The sequence below is a fragment of the Staurois parvus genome, unplaced genomic scaffold, assembly GCF_062004578.1.
Source record: "Staurois parvus isolate SC_StPar_1 unplaced genomic scaffold, SC_StPar_1.0 ptg000425l, whole genome shotgun sequence".
NCBI lineage: Eukaryota > Metazoa > Chordata > Amphibia > Anura > Ranidae > Staurois > Staurois parvus.
The window spans coordinates 2,994,047-3,021,288 of record NW_028318221.1 but is presented as its reverse complement, the minus strand read 5'-3'; the positions used below and the strand labels follow the sequence as shown (position 1 = coordinate 3,021,288).

Below are 27,242 nucleotides of genomic sequence, written 5' to 3'. Positions count from 1 at the left end.
AGGAAGGGTGTAAAAGTATGGAAGTGGTTAACAATCACTGATATAAATAATGTACCTATCTAAGTAATAAAACTTAATTTTTTTATTGTAAAAGAGGGCAACATAAAACTAGTGCGATATTTGACCCTGTTTTTGAGAAATGAATGCATCAATATCTGGTTCGATGGATGTAGTAGCAATTCTCAATGAATTCTTAAGGTGCTATTCAGATATTTTTGGTTCTAATTTTGCCCTTCATGTACTTCAATCTTGAAAATAGTTGCACACAAATTTAGATGCTGCTAAAAACTGATGACATGAATAAGGTGTGATTGTGAAGAGTGGGATATTTTTCTTTGGAAAGAAAAAACTTATAAAAGTCGAGTACGGAGACACCGTCACATTTTTCTTTGACCGCATGTAATCGAAAAATTCAATTTTTACACAAAAAAAAAAAATCGACATTTTTAAGTAAACTATTTTGTATTGGGACATATTCAAAGCCATCTTGGGCCCCATGAAATCAATAGCTCCTTCTGTCCCTTTAGAGGAAATGTACAGTATGTCCTATAGTTCTATACTTTAAAGTTTTGGGTAGCTACATTAGAATGTATTAGTGCAGGCGGTGGCCAATGGATACCTCATCCCTACATACACACGAATTCTTGCCTAAACTACATTGTGACTTTTATTATCTCTGGCATGTAATTAGACTCATTGGGTGTAGCGCTGAGCCTAATTACATGCCACAGCTTTTAAACACCAATTTAAGTTTTAAGAGGAACTTTGGTAAAAGGTTATATGGTTGGTTTTAATGATATTTGTGTGTATACATAACCTAGATTGCCTCGTTCTCTCCTTAAGAAGCAAACCGCTAAACATGTTGAGACAAAACGGCCACTATACTTAAACAAAAAAACTATACAAAAAACAAAATAAAAAAACTGCTACACAAAAATCATCAAATGAATGAAAGTACTTTTTTTTTGTCTGTACCATATCTCTCTATTATGTGGCAATGAAGCAATTAATTCTGTATTTTTATGTACAGTTCTCAGCATAAATGAGTGCACCCCCAACAGATTTGTCAGAAAACCTTTACTATCCTTTCAGAATCAACATTTTCTATGGGACACTATACTACAAATGTGGGCCATTGACTGCAAACAAGATTTGTTAATTTGCACACACAAAAAAGTATTTTTTTCTAACATTCATGCAAGACCATGTTGCAAAAATGAATACATCCTAATGAAAGTCTTAGGGGTGAAGCTAAATTTTAGACAAAAAATTGTTGATTAGCAAGAATTCAACAACAGGTGAGTCTAACTATTCATTAAGCAGATGTCCAGTAGACAGCTGATTAAAAAAAGGAGTTACTTAAGAAAGAAAACCCCTTCCCATTTCATGCTGTCAGCAATGGCACCACATGGAAGAGAAATGTCACAAGGCCTGAGAAACAAAATAATTTCTTTACACAAGAAAGGTGAAGGCTACAAGAAGATAAGTCAGAATATTGTAGCAAAAGTGATACAAAACTTCAAAACTGTATGGCTTCGCAAAGGTGAGGAGTGCAAAGAAAAATGCATGGTGCCTACAGTGAAACATAGTGATGGCAGTGGCCATCTGTGGGGCTGCACAAGTGTCGGGGAGCTGCAATTCATTGATGGTATCATGAATTCACAGATGTACTGCTCTATATCACCATCACTCTGTGCCCTTGGTCGTTGTGCACTTTTTAAACATGACAATGATCCAAAACACACATCGAAAGTGATTCAGTGGCCCAGTATGTCTGCTAATCTGAACCCAATCGAACACCTCTGGGAAATTCTGAAGAGACAACTTGAGCATCACTCTCTAGCCAACATCCGGGCTCTAAAAGGGGTCGAAGATAGATGTTGCAATATGTCGCCAACTTGTTCATTCCATGCCTAAAAGACTTGGTGCTGTCCTTAGAAATCATGGAGGTCATATAAAATACTAGATGTAGTAGTTTTTGTTGTGGGGTGTATTCATTTTTGCATCAACTAATTTGAGTAAAACTGAAGATTTTGTCATCTAAGTTATATTATTAACCTTACTTTCATGTAATGAGCTCAACAAATGTTCTATAAGACTCAGTTTTGTCAAAAGTTTGGAAATTGTTCTTGTGTTCATTGAGATATTGATTAAAATCTTACTTTTCAAAAGGGGTGTACTCATTTTAAGGTGAGCACTGTATCCAACTATGTTTTGGTGATACAAAGATCATTGCTGAGTCACTGATTTTATTTTTTTTGTATATGCAAATGTAATACAGATTGCAAAGTATTTTTATGCAAGAATGTGTGTGGCATGTGTTCTTGACCTTAAAAATTGATTATCCAGTGAAAGAATGCACTAAATAGTTTGGGAAAATCTTGGGAAATTTTGTGCCAGAACTGGTTTAAGCCCTTTTTCTTTCCCTTCCTAGAAATTGGTAACTATCGAGATTCCAGGCTCTTTGCTTTCCTGAGTCATTCCTCGTTGAGAAGTGTGAAACCTCTTTTTTTTTTTTTTTTTTTTGTCCCTGATTTCTGGTACAAGACAGGATCATTCATGTTTAAAAAATTCCATTGCCAGACTGATGAAGCTGCCAATTCAGTAGGCCTACAAGGTTATGAAAGTTGATTCTACTTTGCAATTTCTTGGGCTTAACAGATTGGTACCAATAACGAGTAAAACATAGTCTGTTTAATGATTGTTTGCCACCGCTGTCTGGACCCCTTTGCCCTCCAGCACCAGTGGTTCAGAAGGTCCTTGACAGTAGCTCCCCCCGCCCCCTTCCTTATGTGGTGAATTTTCATGTTCTGCCCAGATTCTGTTCGGATTTCTAGCATGCAATTATTGCCAGCGGCTATTGTGTCCAGCAATAATTCCTGTGTTCTCCCACCACCCATCTCTGCTGGGAGAACACAATAGCTCCATGGGAGGGATTCCCCTGTCATTTGCAGGAAAGAAAATCACATCATCTGTGGCTTGCCTTAGGCATAGTGATAACTCAGTACTTTTCCAGGACAACAGCACTTCACCTTACAGATTATGCTGTTTTTTCCTCATATACACTATATTGCCAAAAGTATTGGGACACCCCTTCAAAATCATGCATGCAGACTGCTTCTACAAACATTTTATGAAAAAATGGGTTTCTATCAGGAGCTCAGTGAATTCAAGCATGGTACCGTATAGCTAAAAGACCTCCAAACTTCATGTGGCCTTAAGATTAGCACAACCGTGTGTAGAGAGCTTCATGGAATGTGTTTCCATGGCAGAGCAGCTGCAATCAAGCCTTACATCACCAAGTGCACTGCAAAGTATCGGATGCAGTGGAGTAAAGCATGCTTCCACTGGACTCTAGAGCAGTGGAGATGTGTTCTTTGGAGTGACGAATTGCGCTTCTCTGTCTGGCAATCCGATGGACGTGTCTGGGTTTGGCAGTTGCCAAGAGAACAGTTCTTGCCTGACTGCATTGGGCTAAGTGTAAAGTTTGGTGGAGGGAGGATTATGGTGTGGGGTTGTTTTTCAGGGGTTGGGTTTGGTCATTTAGTTCCAGGAAACTTAAGGCGTCAGCATATAAAGACATTTTGGACAATTTCATGCTCCCAATTTTTTGGGAACAGTTTGGGGATTTCCTGTTCCAACATGGCTGTACACCAGTGCACAAAGTAAGGTCCATAAAGATATGAATGAGCGATTTTGGGGTGGAGGAACATGACTGGCCTGACCGATAGAACACCTTTGGGATGAGACTGTGAGCCAGGTCTTCTTGTCTGACATCAGTGCCTGACCTCACAAATGCGCTTCTGGAAGAATGGTCAAATATTCCCATAGACACACTCCTAAACCTTGGGAACATCCCTCCCAGGAATGTTGAAACTGTTATAGCTGCAAAGGGTGAGCCAACTCAATATTGAACCCTATGGACTAAGACTCGGATGCCATTAAAGTTTGTTTCTTCTGAAAATGCTACCATACTGGCTGTAAATGTCTATAATTTCTAGGTATCTTGCCCAGAACAAGCATGCAGGTAGGGAATCTGGACTTTTCTATGATTTTCCCGATCTGTTTAAATGTCCTCGGCCAGACAATTATAAAGTATTGAAGCCTGTGGATCAACATAAAGTCCAGGCATCTAGCACTTTCTGAAGGCAGTTGGCAACGACAGCCTCCATATTTCTTGGAATTATCAATCTTCGTCCCAGCACCTCAGGCTAATATGCCCATACTGTGTCCTGTAGTAACCTGGCAGCCAGTGGAGGAAACCACAGTGTCCAGTGGGAACTAGGTATCCAACACACATAGACGTGCCAGTGGTGCTTGTAGCTCTTCAAGAAAGCGGAGATTTGACTCATTGCTTGCCTCAAAGGTACCGTAAGTATTAGACTTCTTTTACAGGTGATTGTGTTTATGCTTTTTTACTGTAGCAAGATGGTTGCTTTTAAGTACTACTATGTAAGTGGTCCATTTAGTGTGTAATCTTCTTCATCTTACAACTGTCCACTAGAAAAAAAATCTGTGTAATAGAACATTCCTGTGTTTTATTTAATTTATACAAGCTCCCAAGGGCTTGAATAAGAGAACTATGAGCTCAGCATTTGTATAGTCCGCTGACTGCCTATTGAACAGTAAACAGTATTGTAACTGTGGGAAATTTCCGGCATTGTATCTTTGCTGAAAGGATTAATGTGAGATCTATAGGGTAATGGCTCTATTCTGTATTTTTGTGATGTGCACAATTACTGCTCTGGTTTTGCATTGTGTCCTTGTGTTACCCAAAAATATGTCTGTTTACTGTTGCAGTTCAGAGGAGTATGCTGGATTTCCTTCAGCATGTGTCCAGAAATAAAGATGTCCGGACCGCAAGCACTGAAGCCGATAAGCAATTGTCTGAATTTGACGTAGAGAAAAGTATGAGGGAAGACGTCTATAAAAGACTTGAGCATTTGCAGGTTAGACCAGCAAAATCCTTCATATTGTTGACCCCCTCTCACTTGTGGTTTGATTTCTCCAGAATCTCATATTTCATATGAAGCCCTTTTTCATGAAACTTGTTTTTTCAGTGTCTCTGTAATGGGGTAAAACGTTAGCTTTATCAGCTGGGAAAAGGCAAGGGGCCATGAGCTAAGGATTACATTTTAGCTTATAATAGAGGACTCCTGCTGAGATCATTTTTAGATAAATGCAGTCCTTTACAATCACTTGCATGTGAATCCCCATGTTTAAAGAGAGATTTTTTCATACCATAGACTTCAAAAATATCATCTTTCAAATCCCTTAATGTAGCAGCATGATTAGGGTCCCTCCCTCTTGCAGCTCCCTTGCAACATTACTGAGATTTTTTTATTTATTTTTTTTAATGTCCATACACACAGTATGTTATTTACAGAATTCCACTGCAAACAAACAAAATTGGTGGTGTTCTTGTTATTAAAATAAAAAGACATACATTTGAGATGTTAGGCTCCACCTTTCTGAAAACCAAGGTCTAACAATCACTGCGAATCTTATGTTTAGGGAAGGATCCAAATAGTTTTAACCACTTGAGCTCCAGAGGATTTACCCCCCTTAATGACCAGGCCTTTTTTTGCTGTTTGGCGCTGCACTAATTCAAATGATAATTGCGCGGTCATGCAATGCTGTACCCAAACGAAATTTACGTCCTTTTTTTCACACAAATAGAGCTTTCTTTTGGTGGTATTTGATGACCTGTGCGCTTTTTATTTTTTGCGCTATAAACAAAAAAAACCACAAAAATTTTGAAAAAAAACAATATTTTCTACTTTCAGCTATAAAAAATATATCGTAAACTCAAAGTTAGTCATAAATTTAAGCCAAAATGTATTCTGCTACATGTTTTTGGTAAAAAAAATCCCGTGCATTAGCGGGCAAACTGGCGCTATCTAGGAGGGGCGCTAACACTATCGGAAGTCACCAGTGACACTAATACAGTGATCAGTAAAAATCTGTTCACTGTAATCAATGACACTGGTGACAGGGCAGTGAAGGGGTTAACTGGGGGGGGGGGAGGGGGGCGATCAAGGGGTTAAATGGGATTTCTGGTGCACTAGCGGGCAAACTGGCGCTATCTGGGAGGGGCGCTAACACTATCGGAAGTCGCCAGCGACACTGATACAGTGATCAGTAAACATCTGTTCACTGATCAATGACACTGGTGACAGGGCAGTGAAGGGGTTAACTGGGGGGGGGCGATCAAGGGGTTAGACAGGATTATTGGTGTATTAGCGGGCAATCTGGCGCTATCTGGGAGGGGTGCTAACACTATCGGAAGTCGCCAGCGACACTGATACAATGATCAGTAAAAATCGGTTCACTGATCAGTGACACTGGTGACAGGGCAGTGAAGGGGTTAACTGGGGGGGGGGGAGATTAAGGGGTTAAATGGGATTACTGGTGTACTAGCGGGCAATCTGGCGCTATCTGGGAGGGGCGCTAACACTATCGGAAGTCGCCAGCGACACTGATACAGTGATCAGTAAAAATTGGTTCACTGATCAGTGACACTGGTGACAGGGCAGTGAAGGGGTTAACTGGGGGGTGGGGGGGGTGATCAAGGGGTTAAACGGGATTACTGGTGTACTGGCGGGCAAACTGGCGCTATCTGGGAGGGGCGCTAACTCTATCGGAAGTCGCCAGCGACACTGATCAGTGACACTGGTGACAGGGCAGTGAAGGGGTTAACTGGGGGGGGGGGGGGCGGGCGATCAGGGGGTTAAATGTGTCCTAGGTGTGTTCTAACTGTAAGTGTAGTGCTTGTGTACTCACTTTTATTGTCAGAGAAGAATGACATCATATCCTGCCCTGTGTATATGTCAACACAGGACAGGATAGGACAGGGACCGATCATGTGATTTCAGCCAGAAATCACTGGCTGAAATCTAATGCTTGATCCCTCCTGGATCAAATCGTGTCACCCGCGGGTCGGCGGGAGCACGCGCGCGCGCCCCCTGCCGGCGAAAGTGTCGGGAGTGCGGAACCCGTTTTAAAACGTGGTTTTGCGCTCCACTGCCGCCCTGCACACGTATATACACAGTGGCAGGGCGGCAAGCGGTTAAAGTGTAACGAAACCTATGAATTTTAACAGTTTCAGAAAACCGTTACATTCATTCATGACATGTGCTGGGAATGTAACTGTTACATTTGCTTGTGCTCTCAACCAAACTCTCCATCCGTCAAATGGCTGGTGTCATGACTGATCACATGTACAGCATCATGGCAGTTGAAGAGCAAACAGAGGCTCAGATGGCAGCTTCCTTGGCTGCAAACGATAGGAGAGTTTAGTTCAACATAAAGGGCTTGTTCACACCATGGTGCAGAGGCATCCGTTTTTCTCCTCGAGTTCTGCAAGGGCGCAAAAAAAAAAAATTGTTCTCTATATGCCCTGTTCACACCACAACGCCAGTATCACGTGCACATTTTTCCTGCGCAGGAATCTGCAACATGTATAAAACTCATTGAAGCGTATAAGACTGATGTAAGCTGATGTCTTTGCAAGTGAAATCCGCGCCTCAGTTTTTCTGCACGTATGGTGTGAACGAGGCCTAAGGGCCAATTCACACTTAACTTCTGTCACCTTAGGGACACACAGGAAACATTTGTTTCTTATGTATACCAGTTACACTGCAGCGTAGCCTAGTGCTGTGCTAAAATTCAGATATGCTGCATTTTATCGCAGCACACCAGCCTGAATCGCACTGCCACGTCAGGCAGCGCATTGCGTTTTGCACACTTCAAATAAAGATTGTCCAAAAAAAAAAATAAAAAAGGGGGGGGGGGGGGGAGGTGTAGTGTGCTAAATTGTGCACCGCACTGTCCCCTAGTCAGTCGGCAACGCAGAGCGGCCGGAGCATTGAGTCACTCTATTTTCTCTGTGATTTAGCTCTGCAGTCACTTGTGCAACAGTTGTTTTCTTCTTCTGAGTCACAATCCTGTACAATGTCCTTTATGTCTTTCAGTCAGTTGACCATGTTGATCGCACTTATGCTTGTCAGACGAAGTTTTGCCGCAAACTGTATATGCCGTCATATCTTTTAATACTGTACCTCGCGACATAGCAAATAAATTGCCAACTTCATTCACAGAGGCACCAGCTAAGCGGCACCAACTCTAAAGCTCAGAAAGCTCTGGCTCTGGCATTACTCCATATTATTAGCAGCGCTTGCAGTGAATAACGAAAGTTAGGCTTCCCACCTGTTAGCTGTCTCATCACACAGTGGAAGCAAAAGAATGTTACATCACTTCTGCTTTCAATGTGAAACAAGTTGTCACTTTCACACCTGCAAATCTTGTAGTGTTTCAATTTTTTTTGTTGTCTAACCCCTGTAATTATTGCTTTTATTGTTACAATGCTGATGTTATAACATGAAAGTGTATGTGTGTATGCAATAGCCAGTCAAAGAAATTCCATGATCGCACTTCCCACCTCTACTGCATTGAGGATTATATTCTTTTTCATTTTTTAAAATTGGCATATATCTGCTTTAACTAGTGTTTTTATTTTTCTTGCTTTTCAAACGCCTTATAGAAATGATCAAACGAATGAGCGACATCTATGGACTCACATATGGACTAAAATTATTTGCCATTTGTGACTCTTGTGTGTTTTTGTTTGTTGCAGTCAGTGCTGGCTCCCGATTCCTTGAAACCAGAGGCGATAAGGCTTTTGGAACGATTGATCAAACTGGGTCAAAGAAATGGTTTAAATCTTTCATCTGAGTTGCAACTGGTAAGCTGTTCAGTTACTTATGTGTTGTAGATTTGGTCACAAGCCTGAGCATTTCAAAATGAGCTGAGCATATGGCAAAAAAACCACAGTAATGTGCAAATATTTTTAGCATATGGGCAAATAAATGCTATAAAGCAAGAATGCTTTCATAAATAATGGAATTAATATTTTTATTTACCAATAAACGTCCTAAAAGTGGTTTACAAAATGTACATGAAATTGTATTTGATATGACCACAATCTGCTTTTAACCACTCACCGCCTGCCCGCAGTACTTGTACTGCGGGCGGGCGGCATGGGCAGGTGATGTACTGGTACATTGTGGCCGACTTTGCGTGCCCCCACCCAACCCGTGCCTGATTGGACAATTGCAAAGCAGGGAGAATAAACAGCCATACACTAAAGTAAAAGCAGCACATATTGCACAAATTACACGTTCTTAGGCACACAATTAACCCCTTGATTGCACCTAGCGGTTACCTCTTCGCATCCAGTATTTATAGTACAGTGACAGTGTAAAGTAGTAGCACTGATTACTGTATTAGTGCCACTATTGATGTCAGTCAGTGTCCCTCCCAGCCAGCGTCAGCTAGCCCACCACACTATCACAGTCCCACTATAGGTTGCTGATCACCGTCATTACCAATCTAGCATCATAGCTGCACAAATTCTAGTATATACAGTAGGGTCCATATATATTTGGACACAGGCACAACTTTAGTTTATTTTTTCAGGTATTTACCAAAACATATTCAACCTATAGCTATATAAAGCACATGGGCTGAAAGTGCACACTCTCAGGTTTAATTTGAGGGTATATACATCCAAATTGGAGGAAGGGTTTAGGAATTACAGCTCTTAAGAGTAGCCATCCCCCCTTTTTCAAGGGACCAAAAGTAATTGGACAATTTAATCAAAAGCTGTTTTGTGGCCAGGTGTGGGCTACTCCTTTTTTGTTATTTCTTCATCAATTAAGCAGGTAAAAGGTCTGGAATTGATACTAAGTGTGGTATTTGCATTTGGAATCTATTGTTGTGTACCTACATTATTCGTTCAAAGGAGCTGTCTATGCATGTGAAACAGGCCATTGTAAGGCTTTGAAAACGAAACAAATCCATCAGAGAGATAGCAGCAACATTAGGAGTGGCCAAATCAACAGTTTGGTACATTCTGAGGAAAGAACACACTGGTGAGCTCAGCAACATAAAAAGGCATGGACGTCCACAGAAGACAACAGTAGTGGATGATCGCAGGATCCTCTACGGTAAAGAAAAACCCATTCACAACATCCAGACAAATGAAGGACACTCTCCAGGAGGTGGACATATCATTGTCAGTCTGCAATCAAGAGAAGACTTCACAAGAGCAAATACAGAGGGTTCACCACAAGGTGCAAACCATTGATAAGCCTGAAGAATAGAAAAGCCAGATTAGACTATTAGACATCTAAAAAAGGCAGACCAGTTCTGGAAAAACATTCTTTTGTCTGATGAAACTAAGATTAATCTGTACCAGAATGATGGGAAGAAAAAAGTGTGGAGAAGGCTTGGAACAGCTCATAATCCAAAGCAAACAACATCGCCTGTAAACCATGGTGGTGGCACTGTGATGGCATGGACATGCATGGCTTCCAGTGGCACTGGGTCATTGGTGTTTATTGATGATTTGACAGAAGAAAGATGCAGGCGGATGAATTCTTCAGTGTTTAAAGATATACTGTCAACCCAGATTTAGCCAAATGCAGCAAAGTTGATTGGACGATGCTTCACAGTACAGATGGACAATGACCCAAAACACACTGCAAAAGCAACCCAGGAGCTTTTGAAGGAAAAGAAGTGGAATATTCTGCAATGGCCGAGTCAATCACCTGATCACAACCCAATTGAGCAGGCATTTCACTTGCTGAAGGCAAAACTAAAGGCAAAAAGACCCACAAACAAAGATCAACTGAAGACAGCTGCATTTAGAGCCTGGCAAAGCATCATAAAGGAGGAAACCCAGTCTTTGGAATTGTCCATGGGTTCCAGACTTCTGGCAGTCATTGCCAGTAAAGGATTTTCAACAAAATATTAAAAATGAACATTTTATTTATGATTATATTCATTTGTCCAATTACTTTTAGTCCCTTTTGGTTACTTTTGGTAACAAGGGGGATGGCTACTCGTAAGAGCTGTAATTCCTAAACCCTTTCTCCAGTTTGGATGTCCATACCCTCAAATTAAACCAACCTGAGAGTGTGCACTTTCAGCCCATATCCATTATATAACTATAGCTTGAATATGTTTGGTAAATACCTGACAAAAATAAAATTGTGCCAGTGTCCAAATATAAATGGACCTGACTGTATACCATAGTTGTTAGACTAAAACTTTCGCACAAACCAATTATTTTATTTATAAAACAGTCTGTCTGGACATCCTCTGAATTATACAGGCCTTATATGTATGAATGCAGTCAGGGATCACCTAATATACATTGGCCTAATATGTAACATTGGCTATGTGGGTTTTTTTAAATCAAGTTATTTATTTTATGTAAGAATGTATAGTAGACTGCGCTCTTTTTAAAGTGCTCTGTGCATATAAATACACCAATTCATCAAACGTCAAAGAGCTGCATGTCTCCAAGCTTGATACAAGCCCAAGATGTAAAGAATATATCATATCCTATAGACCCTGCTCTTCTGGATGAACAATGGGCAACAAATTAAAGTGCTTAGTGCAAATAAATACATTTTAAGCAGTTCATAATTTTACAAAAAGTCCATATTCTCCCATCATAATCAAAGTGCCCAGGCCAAACTAATGTATTCAAAATGTGCAGGAAAATGACACCCAGGAGAATAGTGCTTTTCCTTTCCAAAAAAGAAGCACACTGCACTCGCTAAAAATATATGACCTCTCTTCTTAAAGAAGGTTTAAACTCGCTTGTAGTATCCCAAATGGATTCCTGATCAGCCGATGATACCCCATACATATGAACAGTTGGATCTCCTGATATATTGGTGATACTCCTGCACCTTTTAAGAGACTTTGTATAGGTCTCCCTCACAGAGGGAAAGAACCTTTCTTATTGTAGAATTATCCAATTTATCTAAAAAAGTCTTTAAAATTGTTCTAAATTGATGTAAGTGCAATCAGGCATATAGCTGCATAAAAATTGAAACTGAAAACACTGGTTTGCGTTCCATCTGCACACCAACAACTGGAAATTATTTGTCTTGGAAAGCCTACCCAACACATTTCGTCAGCAATGTCTGACGTCATCAGGGTCTTCACCTCTGCCTTTTTATATACAGAAAATTCCCACCTACTACACCCGGATCAATCCAATCTATAGCTGGGCCATCCTTTATTATATTGCCAATTTAATGATCAACTTCATAACTAGGACTTATCTGTAAGTTAATCCAGCGACCTATGCTTCTGATGATGTTGCACTTGATGACTAAAAGCGTGGGAAGGGGCTCCTGGTGACGCCACATCCACTGTTTGGAACACAGGTGGAATGCAAACCGGCATTTCGGGTTTAATTTTCTGTTGGCTTGTATGGTCTTAAAGGACCTTTAAAACAGTCTTAAAATAAAAATACTACACTATAGCAGCTTTCCCCACTCTCTTGATAATTGCATTGGGGATATCAAAAGGCATTGAAGGATCTGTCTTTTTTTATTAGAAGTCAGCATTTGGTGAGTGCAGTGTGTGTGTGTTTTTCTTAAAGGCACGCAAGAACGCACATAGATTGTGCACAAGGAATGTTCATTTTATGGATTGATGACACAATATATTTTAATGGTTTATGCACAAGGGCACCCTATTCACAAGTCATATATTGGATTTATGTTAATTGTAGCACTGTTTTCATCCTTAAGAAATTTTATCTGTGGTACTGCACATATACACTCACCAAGCCTCTTTATTACGTACACCTGTTCAATTGCTTAGTAACACAAATTGCTAATCAGCCAATCGAATGGCAGCAACTGAATGCATTTAGGCATCTAGACGTGGTAAAGATGACTTGCTGAAGTTCAAACCGAGCATCAGAATGGGGACAAAGATTATAGTATTAGGGTGCCATGCTCTAATAATGTATAAACCTGATTATTATATATAAATAATAAGATTAATAAACCTGGTGATTAAATTTGTCATGATCATTATTAGACAGTGAATAATCATTCAATTATAAATACTGTGAAATAAAAATCCAAAAAAAGATAAGATACCTTTTTGTATTTTCTCTTTTCTCTCTGGTTACTATGAGGATTTATAGAAAACTGGATTGAGGAGACTGAGAAGGGAGTTATCTTTACGTCTATACGATCAAGAGCTGATTGCATTACAGAGGATCACATTGCAGCATATATCCATCTTTAGGCTGATTAGAAGGAGAGTATATTGACTTTTGGAATATTCACAGGATTTTCCATATATATTTCTAATGACATTTTATCATTTTTTTCACTATCATTTGGATTCATTTTTTTTCACATCAATTGGAGACTTTTTTAATAACATTTTTTGTTTTCCACAGTATTTTCTCTATTTATTTTGACTTATATTTATTGGACATTTTATATATTTTTTTGGATTTTTATTTCACAGTATTTAAAATTGAATGATTATTCACTGGTTACCACGTTTTGATATTTTATGCACATGTCTAATAATGATCATGAAGAATTTAATCACCAGGTTTATTAATCTTATTTATATATAATAATCAGGTTTATACAATATTAGAGCACGGCACCCTAATACTATAATCTTTGTCCCTTAACTGCACATATATATGAGGATGTGAAAGGGAGCCTGCGATCTATTAATATTTTAATATGGAATACAAACTCCAGTGGCTCACAAGTGACTCTATATCCATTGATTTTTATTTTTTTACTGGATATGTTTTATAGCAAAAAGTCAAAAAATATTGTTTTGGTTTTTTTTCAAAATTGTCAGTATTTTTTTGTTTATAGCGCAAAAAATAAAAACCGCAAAGGTGATTAAATACCACCAAAAGAAAGCTCTATCTGTGGGAAAAAAAAAAGGACATAAATGTATGTACAGCGTCGCATGACCACGCAATTGTCAGTTAAAGTAATGCAGCTCCGTATCGCAAAAAATGGCCTGGTCATGAAGGGGAGTAAATTCTCTGTAGGGCAAGGGGTTAAGGGGGCTGAGGGAGCTTCTTCACACAGAAGGTTTTTACCTCTGGAGTGTGGGAAATTTTTGAAAAAACTACTTGTCCGGGGACTAAATTGGTGTCCCAATCTGCATGTCCCTCCTGACTATCTACTTGTCCTGATAAAAAAATGTTTTAACCAACACCGTATTTAAATTTGCTTTATGTAATGTCTGGGGCTTTTAAAAACAAAAGGGGCTTTATTGCAACTTAAACATTTTTAATATTTTTAGCATTGCGCTGTATATCTCCTCCTCCCTCCTTCCCTGCCTATCTCCAGCACCACACCCGGGGACTAGCACGAAGGGGAGAGACCTTGCAGTGTAATGAACACCGATTGGGTGCTCGTCAGGGAAGGGGAGTGTCAGGTTTATCCTTTATCCCTTTCCCTGCCAGAGCTGTTTTTGCGTTTTTTTTGCACACATTTAAAAAATCATTTTAGGCCTGAAGATTGCACAAAACTCAAACATTTATATATTTTCTGAAAAATAAAATAACAGTGGTATGTCACACGATATTATCACAAAAATACACATGTTCATTTTAGGCACAAAAAGGCACAAAAAGCAATAAATTATCCAGTTTTTTTGTAAAATATAATAGATGAGGTTGCATCGAGTAAATACTGTAGATATCCAACATGTCAAACCTTAAATTTGCGTACGCTCGTGAAATGGCAACAGACTTTAGTAACCCTATATTTTCTATAGGTGACACATTTAAAGCCCCTTTATAGGTCATCCGTTTAGTGTTACAGAGGAGGTCTGGTGCTAGAATTACTGCTTTCATTCTGGCATGCGTGGTGATTTGTAATCGCAATCGTCATTTTCATGCGTAGGCGCCCCAGCGCTTGCTTTTACGTTTGTACATGTGCACATATGTGGGGGGCCATGAAAAATTTTGCAGGGGTTATATGCGTGGGTGTAACCTTAAATTTTTTAAAAATAAAAAATTTGATTTTTGGTGACAGGTTCTCCTTTTTTTGTTTTCTTCTTTTTTTTTTTTTTTTTTTTTTTTTTTTTTTTTTTTTTTTTTTTGAGACATCCAAGGTCTAAAAGACCCTGCATGTCTCCACTGTGCTCCCCTGGATGTAATACAGTGCACATCGCACCGCATTGCATTCTTTCTCGGCCTCGATGGCCAGGAATCTGTCAACGGGGACCCGGAAGTGACTTCACATCACTTCTGGGTCAGGACAAGAAGGGGAGGGGAGCGGATGTTTCTACTCTATGCTTTTTTTCTTTATTGGCCTTGATGGCCAGGAATCTGTCAACAGGGACCCGGAAGTGACTTCACATCACTTCTGGGTCAGGACATGAAGGGGAGGGGAGCGGATGTTTCTGCTCTCCTCGCTCTTCTATACCTGCTGGCAGCCACTGACTGGTCGCGGGCCCGCAGATGGGTATTGGGGTCAAGGTGAATTAAAACTGACTTATTATATGATAATTTTGATGATCTGACAAGATTATAAATGTTGTTGATGTTTCACAGAAAATCAAGGCCATCAAGAAGAAAATAAGCACCCTTTCCATTGACTTCAGCAAGAATTTAAATGAAGACATCACATTTCTTCCCTTCACCAGGGAAGAGCTAGGTAAGATGTAAATACAGACATTTTTTTATACAACTAAACAGTATAACTGTACAGATTGCAGTAAGAAGGTACTAAAAAAAAAATCAAAAATTTACCTTACTGAATCAAGGCACAATAAAGCCTTCATAGAACAGAAGGTATGTCTAATCCCATTATATATTCCAAAAATAGGAGGATCATTCCTCATTTCATGGCTTTTTTTAGAGGGAGAGGTCAGCAATGGCACAACTGTGAGTTAATGGTGGACTCTCAGTCGCACCATAGGTTTTTATTATTTGACAGCTGGGTATCCGAATGCAAGATCAATGTCCGCAGAGTTTCAACTAAATAGACCGGTCATATACAACAATTAGCTAGAACATTATGATCACCCACCATAACCTGTTGAAACATGGACTCCACTAGACCTCTGAAGGTGTTCTATGGTATCTGGCATCAAGACCTTTCCAGCACATCCCACAGATGCTTGATTGGGTTGAGATTTAGATAATTTTGAGGCCCAGTCAATACCTCTAACTTGTTTTTGTATTCCCTAAACCATTTTTAAATTCATCAGACAAGGTCACCTTCTTCTGGTCAAGTTATAATGCTCACGTGTTTTTGGCTGTGGACACATGTCAGCAGGGGGATCCTGTCTGGTCTGTGGCTATCAGCCCCATATGCAACAAACTGAGATGCACTGTATGTTCTTACATTTATTTATTTATTTATTTTTTATAGCAGAATCCGCATTACCTTTTTCAGCAATTTGACATACAGATAGTTTTTCTATTGGATCAGACTACACAGGCCAGTCTTAGCTCCCCACATGTATCAATGAGCATTGGCTATCCATGACCCTGTCGCTGATTTCCCTTCCTTGGACCACTTTTGGTAGGTCCTGACCACTGTAGACCGGGAACATCCCACAAGAGATGGTTTCTCAGTTGCTCTGTCCCAGTCATCTAGCCATTACAATTTGGCCTTTGTCAATGTAGCTCAAATCCTTAACCACTTTCCTACAGGCCAATTTCCAGCTTTCAGCGCTGTTGCACTTTGAATGACAATTACGCGGTCATATAACACTGTACCCATATGACATTTTTATCATTTTTTTGTGACAGAGCTTTATTTTGGTGGTATTTAATCACCTCTGGGTTTTTTATTTTTTCTTAAACCAAAAACCACTGAAAATTTTGGGGAAAAAAACGTTTTTTCTTAGTTTTTGTTATAAAATTTTGTAAAGTGATTTTTCTCCTTCATTGATGTGCGCTAATGAGGCTGCAGTGATGGGTTCTGATAAGCTGCACTGATGGACACTGATAGGTGGCACTGATGAGGAGGCACTGGTAGGTGCCACTGATGGGCATTGACAGGCATCACTGATGGGCACTGAAAGGCAGCACTCATATATGGCACTGATAGGCGGCACTGACTGACTGGCACTGTTAGGTGGCACTGATAGGCATCACTGACGGGCACTGATAGGCAGCACTGATGCGCACTGATAGGAGGCACTGACTGGCAGCACTGATAGGTGGCACTGATGGGTGACCCTGAAAGGCAGCTCAGATGGGCACTGATATGTGGCACTGATGGGCACTGGCAGATGGCATGGATGAGCACTGAGAGCTGGCACTGATGGACACTGACAGGTGGCTCTGCTGGGGCTACACAGATCATCAGGGCACACTGATCATCAGTGTTCTGATGATCTGTGTACATGTCCCCTCCGAGGAATGCCGATTACCGGCTCTCCTCTCCTCACGAGCTGTCAGCGTGACAGCTTGTGGGGAGAGAAATGTCGATAACCGGCATTTCCCTGTTTACATGTGATCAGCTGTGATTGGACACAGCTGATCACATGACCGAGTCGACATGTTTGGCTCTTTCCGTGGATCGGTGATCCGCTGTGTCCGGGAGCCGCGCATGCGCGGTGAGAATGGGAGGACGTCATATGAGAACCACCTTGCGTCCATCATATTACTATATGGCGGTCAGGAGGTTAAGCTTGCCCATTTTTTTCTGCCCTCAACCATATAAACTTCAGAAACAACATGTTCACTTGCTGCCTAATATATTCCACCCACTTTCAAGTGCCATTGCATAGAGATAATCAATGTTATTCACTCTACCTGTCAGTGGTTATACTGTTATGGCTGACTTGTGTATTTCAGAGTCTCTGACATCAAGTTTACTGCGTCTTATTTTTCTTAAGTTCACCTACTAGATGTAGTTGTTTTAAACCACTTATTACTCCTTACTATTTTTTTTTTTTACAAAAAATGCACTCTGTTCTGAACTGTAAACTCACATCTGAAGTCGCATCTAATGTATTCCTATGGCACTTAATGTCTTAATCGTTGTGATTTCAAGTAGTGTGATTTGAAAAATAGTTCCTGCATTCCTTTCTCACCACTTCAGTGTGATTTAACTCTCATAGACTATAAGGCAGATGGCATTGAAATGGCACCTGTGTCTATATCAGCACTACTTTGAAGTTAGATGATATATGCATAAATTACCTAGAGGTATAAAATAATCGTCCAATCAAAAAAATGCAAATATATATATATATATATATATATATATACACACACACACACACACACAAAATAAGGTGACAAGGTGACTAAAATCCCAGAGCTAATATGCTGGGTGACGGTAATAGTTCCAGATAAACAATAGCAGATGTGACAGCTTTTATATCCCAGTGTAAGCTACTAATCATCCGGTGATAAGCGACAAATGGTAGGATTGCACACTCACAGGAAGCGCAATCTTAATGCGCATTGATCAAATGAGTCAACCGGAGGTCTCCTTTAGGGTACAGCCTGGTACAAGATCCCCTTCTCTGCAGATGTGGGTGTTAAAGATGTCAATCAGAGGGCCCCTTTAACGGGTTGTCTGCAATGGGGTCTGGTCATAGGCTTCCCTCCTGTAGTCCGGATAGATCGCCTGGGGTCCTGGGATGGGGTTTAATTGCTCGGTGCAGAGCAAGAAATATGGATGCCCATAGTGTAGTATGCAACAATATTTATTTTGTAAGTATTTAAATTAGAGCATAAAAACATACACAAGGTATCTTTTAAAAATAGCAGCGTTCAGGCTGCTGAATAAACTGACCAGCTGGTTTGGCAAGATGGCCACCGGACCTCCCTTATCCGACGTCACGGCGTACAAGGGCTCCTCCTAGATGCGTTTTCGTATCAACATACGTCTTCAATAGGGGTGTTTTATTTTGCATTTATAAAACAAACAATAACAGAACAAGGAAAAAAACAAATGATAACTGGAACTCAAAACAAAAATCAAAGAATAAGGATGCAGAAAAGGTGATTAAAAAACAAACAAATAATTGTAGGCAAGAAACTCCATACATATAACAAAAGAGAATCACAAAACAACATAGTAACATAACAGGTAAGCAGTCAGAAGTATTCAACAGCAGCCAAAACATATACAACAGTCACAAACAAGCACAGTCACAAACAGGCACAAACACCCGCACCATCAACTCCCTTACAAATCAGGAAATCATTAGCATGTAAAATCCAACCACTCAAACCATAGAACCCTGTGACAATGGTTGTGACAAGAGAACATCTCCTCAAAAAGAGTCTGCTATATCTAGCCAAGGCTGCCAGATTTTCGTAAATGTTTGGGGGCAGGCCCGTCCTTTATAGATCAGCTTATATTGAGGCAGCACTAAATTAACCATGCAATAAAATCGGTGTATAGTGGGCAAAGTATCCTTACAATTCAACAAAACAACAAGTTTTCTAGCATAAAACAGAAGCAAACGTATCAGTGTCCTAGAATGAGTGTGAGGGAAAAAATCGTTCAAAATACCCAACAGGCCATGTTCTGGGGTACATGGCATTGGCAAATGCACAGTTTTTTCTAAAAACTGTGCAATATGAAGCAAGGCCCGGACAAGCCCAAAACATGTGCAACAGACAAGCACCCTCAAGGCCACAACGGGGACACGAGGATGCCGATCCAAAGCCCATATGGGCCAGCCTCGCCGGGGTATAGTGAAGATGATGTATGAATTTGAATGTAATAAACCTGCCAGCAGTACTAATAAGATCTTGAAAACAGACCTCCTCCACCTCCTCCCAACCCTCCCCAGGCAGCCCGGGAAGAATTGCCTCCCACTTACGAAGAGCAATTTGAAAGGGGTTAGTCCTGGCCGCCTGGAGGCGGGTGTAAAAGGTAGTAACCAGCTTCATCACATCAGGGTCCAGCATGAGCCCCTCAAGGGGCAAAGTGGAAAGTTCAAGGGCTAAAGTACCAAACTGAACCCGGAAAGCATGCCATAATAATAAATATTTGTAGAAAAATGTATTAATCACACCATAACGAGTTTTTAAATTCTCAAAGGACAGAAAACACCCATCAAAAAAAACATGGGAAAGATGAGTGACCCAAAGACGACTCCACCACCCCAAATCAGGGTGGTTTAGAAGCTCAGGGACATTCGGATTGTACCACAAAGGAATCCGAGGGGATACACCAGGAAATGGAGATAACAACTTGCTTCCCTCCCACCAAGCCAGCCAACTAGTGTCTATCGGAAAGTAATGGGAGTAACAAACCTATAAAGAGTATCCCGAAGAGAGCCAAACTGGGCAGAGAGAAAAGCAGTAGAGGAAGTAGGAGAGGAACCACAGAACCAATCGTACATGGAAGCCAGATGGGAGGCAATAAAATAATTATGGAGGTTCGGACAAGCCAGACCACGATCCGCCTTAGATGCCTGAAGCGATGCCCTGGTCGCCCGTGGGTGAGACCCACCCCAAAGAAAACAGTACAAAACCTCATCCAGTTTGTTAAATAGCTTTCTAGGGAGAAAAACTGGTGAGGACCTAAATACATACAAAAATTTGGGCAAGTATACCATTTTGAAAATATTAATTCTACCAATCAAATTGAGAGGCAGCGTAGCCCAAGTACGAAGTCTAGCGATTCAAAAGTGGAAAGATAAATTTGGATACCCAAATAACTAAATTGATGTGAAATTTGCAGTTTTGTGCTAGACAAAAAGTCATATGGACCTATGGGGCCAATAAGAAATGCCAACAATTTGTCCCAAACAACCTGAAGACTCGAAGCCTCTCCAAATTCCTCCACCACACACATCAGACTAGAGAATGATTCAGCGGAGCCATCCAAATATACCAGGGCATCATCAGCATATAATGAAAATTTCCCCCTCTAGCAAACCAACATGAATGCCCTTAATCGCCACCTCCTGACGAACTACCAAAGCTAAGGGTTCAATGGCCAGAGCAAACAGGAGGGGCGAGAGGGGACACGCTTGTCTCGTTCCCCTACGCAACGGGAAGGCCGAAGATACATCCCTGTAAGTACGAACCCGAGCCCTGGAATTGGCATATAGCAGTTGAACCCAGCGTATAAATTTGGAACCGAACCCCATCTGGGACATAGTTTCCCATAAAAAATGCCAGCGAACTGCGTCAAAGCCCTTTTGCACATCCAAGGATAACATATGTAAATATAGACGTCGTATATTGTCAAAAGTGCTCTTTCCAGGCATAAATCCAGACTGATCCAAGTGCACTAATGTCAAGATTGCTCTCTGCAAACGGGTGGCAAGAAGTTTAGCCAAACTGTTAACATCACTGTTAAGCAATGAAATTGGACGATACAACCCACACTGTAACAAGTCCTTATCAGGCTTGGTTTTTAACTCTATGGGAGATTCATTCATAGAATCTGGAAGTGATCTATCCTCAAAAGCTGAATTAAAAAGGTTATGTAAACGCGTAGCCAGATCCTCCCTGTATGTGCTATGCCAGGGCTTAATATTTTGAGTCTAGACCTACTAGCCAGGCACAAACCTTACTCTCCACCAGTTGCCCCAACCAACCTTGCCCCGGCCCGCCTCCAACCATGCCCCCTTAAAGCTTATGAAATTACATTTTTCTTTAGAATAAAGAGTCCAAAATATAAAACTGTATACAGTAATGTATATCCCAGCTCCCCTGTACTCCATTATAGTGATATGACATGTATACAGTAATCCTATATACATTATGTATACAGTAATTGCATAAGAGTAAAATCAAGTTTGAGCTCTTCTACCTTCCCCATCAGATCAGAGTGATTTACCTTGATGGTAGCCAAAACATCCGGTAGGGTGGGCTCCGCAGCCTCCTCCGCACCATCATCACTGGGGGAAGTCTGAGAGAGCAGCGGTGGATCCAGAGCAACAGGCGAGGAGGGCAGAGAGGCCTCCAGCTCCTCCCCAGACAACTCCAGAGTGGAGGCCGGGGATGAGCGCGAAGTGGCGGCCATCTTGGCAAGTGTGGGTGCCAAGGCTAATCTTTGCCGGAGGCTGCTTACGGTGTTTTCCCATGTACCAAACCGTTAATCAGGGAGGTACGGATGCGCCCCAACAAGCTAGGGGTAAAAAAGAGCCATCTTACCCTCGTGGACGATCAGGATGGAGCAGGATTGTCAGAGGATAACCCGGAGCTACTGTAGGGAACAACCGCTCGCATGGCATGTCAGGCCACGCCCCCCTTTAAGTTGCACTTTAAATGGGACAAAATCGCACTATTTTGAAATTGCATTCGGTGTGAACCTGGGCTTAATTTCTGAACAAGCAACCGTATTATGAAGGAGTGGGACATTATTATATGTAAGATTAATCTTCCTAGCTTATTGCATTGCTTTTGTATACTTGATTGATATGTGTATTAATGAAAATCTGATTTTGTAGGAGGGCTTCCTGATGACTTTTTGAATTCCCTGGAGAAAGATAATGATGGAAAACTAAAGGTTACTTTGAAATATCCTCATTATTTCCCACTGATGAAAAAGTGCTTTGTTCCTGAAACCCGAAGAAAAGTGGAGTTGGCTTTTAACTCCCGCTGTAAAGAGGTAATGGAAATATTCATTGTGTGGACCTGAGAGTCCACATCTATAGATGGCCGTCTCAGTAATTTTGTCTTTTTTAAATGACCTTTTACAGGAAAACAACAAAATTCTTCGTGAACTTGTCAAGTTAAGGGAAGAGAAAAGCAGTTTACTTGGCTTTTACACACATGCAGATTTTATATTGGAGATGAACATGGCAAAGAACAGCAAAACTGTGGCAAGCTTCTTAGGTAAAGAGCGTACCTTAATTTTTAAATGACAATGAGAAAAATAATAATGTAAGAGTAAAGAGTATGTTGATGCTCATATTGATGGTTTTGGAATATGTTAAAGTTTGTGTGCTAATGGAGCACACATCAATCAAAATTCAATCTAAATGTTTGCTTCTATAAAGGTGTTATACCTGCCTGGCTATCAGCTTTTTTTTTTTGCCAGTGTCTAATTCTTCCTGAAGGCAGCAGTAAAACCCAGTTATCTTTGAATTACCACTGATCCCGTATCCATTAATGAGCTCCAAGTGATAGATTTTCCAGTAAGTACACAAATTCTGTTTTTTATTTTCATTGAACAAGGATTCCAATCAATTGGAATAGAAGTTAAGGCTTTTTTGTATACAAAGTTTCTTCTCGAAAAGAAAGATTACAAATTGCTGCGTGCGCCCTTGTATGTATATTATCTGCATTTCGCAGACAGTGTATGTTCTGAGATAGCTGTCAAATTGCGAGTAGCGGCTGTGTCCGTGCAGCTGCTGCATCTCAGTTGACATGAATGGGACTGCCTGCTTGGGGAGGTACGGAACACCTATGCAGCGCCATGCGGCTAAACACAGCCTTTGCACAAGCATTTGATGTAGTACACCCATGTGAATGAGGCTTTGGGCTATATTTATAAAGCAACTAATGCAAGTTTTTCCAAACATTCACTGCAGGTTAAACATACTAGTACATGTGTTTTACATCATCACAGCGATTGATTCATCTCCAGTGAATGTTTAAAAGTTACATCTGTTTAAACCCATCTGTCATTTTCAAGGGCAGGTTTGAAACTTGTTGGATGCTACAGGGAAGCAATCACCGTTTTTTTTTAGTAGTCCTTTTTGACAGATGAAGCCCATAGTTTTGTATTGAGGAAAGGATACACAATTTGATATGGCATTACATTTTAAATAAACCATTGTTTTAAAATCCAAAAAAAGAAAGTACTTTAAAATGAACCTCTTTTACTGTGGTTCCCTTGTGTTTGCTCCATGTTTTGTTGTTTTAAAAGCCTTCATTCACCCTTATTTCTATTAGCATACTTGCATTTCCAGTGGTTATAATGGAACAGCATATAAACACGTCAGTGCTCAATGCAAAGCAGGAAAATGCACATAAACCTGATTTTTCATGTGTTTTTCATTCAATGTAAACACGTGTTTAAAATCTGACATGATCTACTGAATGCAGCCCTCAAGCTCAGAGAAAATAAATCAGGATGTCTTTGAATCCATAGTGTAGTTTTTAGTATTAATACTAAACCCCTTTTTGTTGTTTCATAAGAGATGGTCAACACATAGTATTATGTGTGGTGCTCTTCTTCTAAATGATCCTTCCCTCCTGTCCCAAGGGCGCTGTGCCCCCTTCCCACTTGTGGGTGTCTCCTTAGCTTGTCATTGCTAAGGAGACATCTGTGCATGCATGTGCTCTCCCTGAGCCTAACTGTGTGCATCCATAGAGACACACACACACAGCTGGCAAGCCACATGTGCTGTTCCCACCTCCCAGTAATTTGACTGATGGCAGCAGGAGCCTATCGTTCTCCTGCCCTCTATGTCTGCGAGGATCCAGGAAGCTCAGGGTGGAGTGGCGCTGTTCGATCATGTATCTAGTGTTGGTTACAAGGATAGCAGGTAAGTGTTTGGAAATGGGGTGTAGGGAAAGTAGTGTGTGTGTGTTCTTTTTTTATACCGTAAAGTGATATGAAACCCTTAGTTTTTTAAGCACTATCAGCAGCTGGTTTAATCACTTACTGAGTAAGTAGCTTCTATATCTTTTACTTGCCTATGTTGAGGTTTAAGCTGGTGCCATCTTTTCTTGCAGTGTCCTATGTCGCAATCTTTAATGCAGGGACTAGAGTTGTGTCTTCTTACACTGTGTGTTAATGGGAACCGGGGATGTACCCGGCCGCGTCCTCTCATTTGCAGAGTTCTGTTAATGGGAGAGCTACAAATATCGTCAGCTTTTGCTGCTGATGGTTTGCAGTTCTCAGAGCACTCAACAGCGCTTTGGCAATTCACTAAGTTCATTGATGCTTCCTGTCATTCAGTAACTGTCTGCCCGTATGAGGTATGAGCAGACAGCTACAGTCTCCCGGAGTCCTGCACTGCACCCTTAATCTGCTGATCGCAAATGTAATGCTTTGCAGGCTCCTAGTAAAACAAATTAATAAATGTGCATTTATTATTATTATTATTATTATTATTATTATTATTATTATTATTATTATTATTTTTTTTTTTTTTTTTATAACGGTGAACTTATCCTTTTAACAGCAAAAACACCCAGATATATTGTGTCTGAACTTAAATTCTTCTATTTTAAAGATCTATTGAATTTGACATACACAGAACATCTTTCTGACTATAGACATTATTGTATGTATATTTCCAGATGAATTATCACAGAAGCTGAAAACTTTGGGAGAGCAGGAAAGAGCTGTTATGTGGGAACTCAAAAGGAAGGAGTGTGAGAAGAGAGGCCTTGAATTTGATGATCAGGTTAATGCCTGGGACATGAGGTACTTTATGAACCAGGTAGAAGAGACCACATATAGTGTGGACCAAAATCTTCTAAAAGAATATTTTCCAATGGAAGTGGTGACCTCTGGCCTGCTGAATATTTATCAAGAGCTGCTTGGCCTGACCTTTAAGCTGGAGAAAGATGCTCCTGTGTGGCATGAGGATGTTTCCTTGTTCTCTGTGAAAGATGCAACAACTGGACAGCTGCTAGGAAAATTCTATCTCGATTTGTACCCTCGGTAAGCTACTATATTTATTTACATGCTTCTGAAAAGATTTACTTGTGTATTTTCTTACCATATACTGTATTTTGCAGTGAGGGAAAGTATTCCCATGCAGCTTGCTTTGGGCTGCAGCCAGGGTGCCTTTTACCTGATGGCACAAGACAGATATCTGTGGCTGCCATGGTTGCCAACTTCACCAAACCCACACAGGATGCCCCATCTCTTTTACAGCATGATGAAGTAGAAACATACTTCCATGAATTTGGGCATGTGATGCATCAGCTTTGTTCTCAGGTAGGTGACATCTGGGTCATTTTCTGTAATATACATTGATTGTACTGGACTTTACTTTTACACTATATGTGTGTCACAGGCAGATTTCGCAATGTTTAGTGGAACACACGTGGAGAGAGATTTTGTTGAAGCACCATCTCAAATGCTGGAAAATTGGGTGTGGGAGAGGCAGCCTCTTCAGAGAATGTCAAAACATTACAAGACTGGTCTTCCCATTCCAGAAGAAACTTTAGAGAAGCTTATAAAATCTCGTCTAGCAAACACAGGTATGATTCACTGTTAATTATCTGTTAAGTGTATACTGTTTTTGTAATTGCAAGATGAAATTCACAATCTTCTAATCTTACTCTTCCCTACCTGTAATAAGCCTAATAATGTAAGAAGGGAGTTTGTTCCATTTAAATATCTCCAAAGCCTCCTCCCCCCCCCCCCCCCCCATGAAAGAATTGCTTCCATCCCCCCCAAGTTTTTTTTTTTTTGTTTTTTTAAGTGGAACAAACTCACTTTTGGGAGTTAAGTTTCACTTTAATTATGTTTTTAATACATAACTGGATTAATTTGCGCCTTTTATACCTGTCTGGAGTTGAGCGCTAAATAGCTTACATTGAACAATTTAAATTTATGCAGTTCATTAGGCACAAGGCCAATTCGCACTGTACATAATGTGCTTATTACAGGTAGGGAAGAGTAAGTTTAGAAGACTGAATTTCATCTTGCAATTACAAAACTCCGACTGCTCATTGTGGCCTAGGCCAGAATCGCCTGTATCTGGTCTTGCAGTCTCCTGGAATACTTACATCTGCCAGAAGACTGCAGGATCGGGCGGAAGGCCAGGGGGGAGGGCAGGCCCAGCATGTCATCGGTAGCTGGCTAACTGCACATGGAAGAGGAAGCCAGCTGAAGAGCGCCAAAATGGTGGCTTGGGACAAGGTGAATGTCCCCCCTGAACAGGTGACACAGACAGACCATGTTGCATTTGTTGTGCAGGTGAGTAGGTGTTTTGAAGAGAACACACCACTACAGATAGGAGGGTAACAAAAAGACAACATGGGGAGAGGGCGTATAGTAAGACTTTAAATGCAAGCAGTGTAACTATTGACCTTGTATTAGGCTCTTGCAGTTCCTACATATCAGGGCTAGAATGTGAGAGCAAGAGAAGTACCAGAAGGGATAAAGTGAAATCTCTGTATTGAAAGTTAATTTTACAGCATATGTTGGTTTTGCCATTTTGACTTTCAATAAGCTATTATTTTTATCTTGTAAAATAAGATATGCAGCGCTATTAAAGTTAGTAAGAACAGGCGGAAAATCAGAACATGAATAGCATAATAACTTATGAAAAAACTCAGTCCATATTGCATGGTGAGATAAAGTGATAGGTGCAATTGTCCCAATAATCCTTGTTCAAAGATATTCGTGACTCTTGTGATCTCGTGATTGTACAAATAATGCACTAACCAGATAGCGCAAAAGATGCGCATGGAGCAATTAAGACCCGCTCCTGGTGCTCTGGACTTGTGATATTAGGAGGATGTCATC

At 40.5% G+C, this 27,242-nt stretch overlaps 1 protein-coding gene across 3 annotated transcripts in view; it reads left to right on the top strand.

Annotated features, from left to right (window-relative positions):
* THOP1 (thimet oligopeptidase 1) overlaps nucleotides 1-27,242 on the top strand; it is a 62,170-nt gene that overhangs the window by 9,316 nt on the left and 25,612 nt on the right. For all 3 annotated transcript variants that reach the window (XM_089687427.1, XM_089687428.1, XM_089687429.1), the window contains exons 3-10: nucleotides 4,801-4,949; nucleotides 8,636-8,743; nucleotides 15,419-15,521; nucleotides 22,252-22,412; nucleotides 22,504-22,639; nucleotides 25,058-25,424; nucleotides 25,502-25,703; nucleotides 25,783-25,969. In XM_089687427.1, the coding sequence (XP_089543553.1) occupies nucleotides 4,801-4,949; nucleotides 8,636-8,743; nucleotides 15,419-15,521; nucleotides 22,252-22,412; nucleotides 22,504-22,639; nucleotides 25,058-25,424; nucleotides 25,502-25,703; nucleotides 25,783-25,969 (1,413 nt within the window). The remainder of the gene's footprint in view (nucleotides 1-4,800; nucleotides 4,950-8,635; nucleotides 8,744-15,418; nucleotides 15,522-22,251; nucleotides 22,413-22,503; nucleotides 22,640-25,057; nucleotides 25,425-25,501; nucleotides 25,704-25,782; nucleotides 25,970-27,242) is intronic.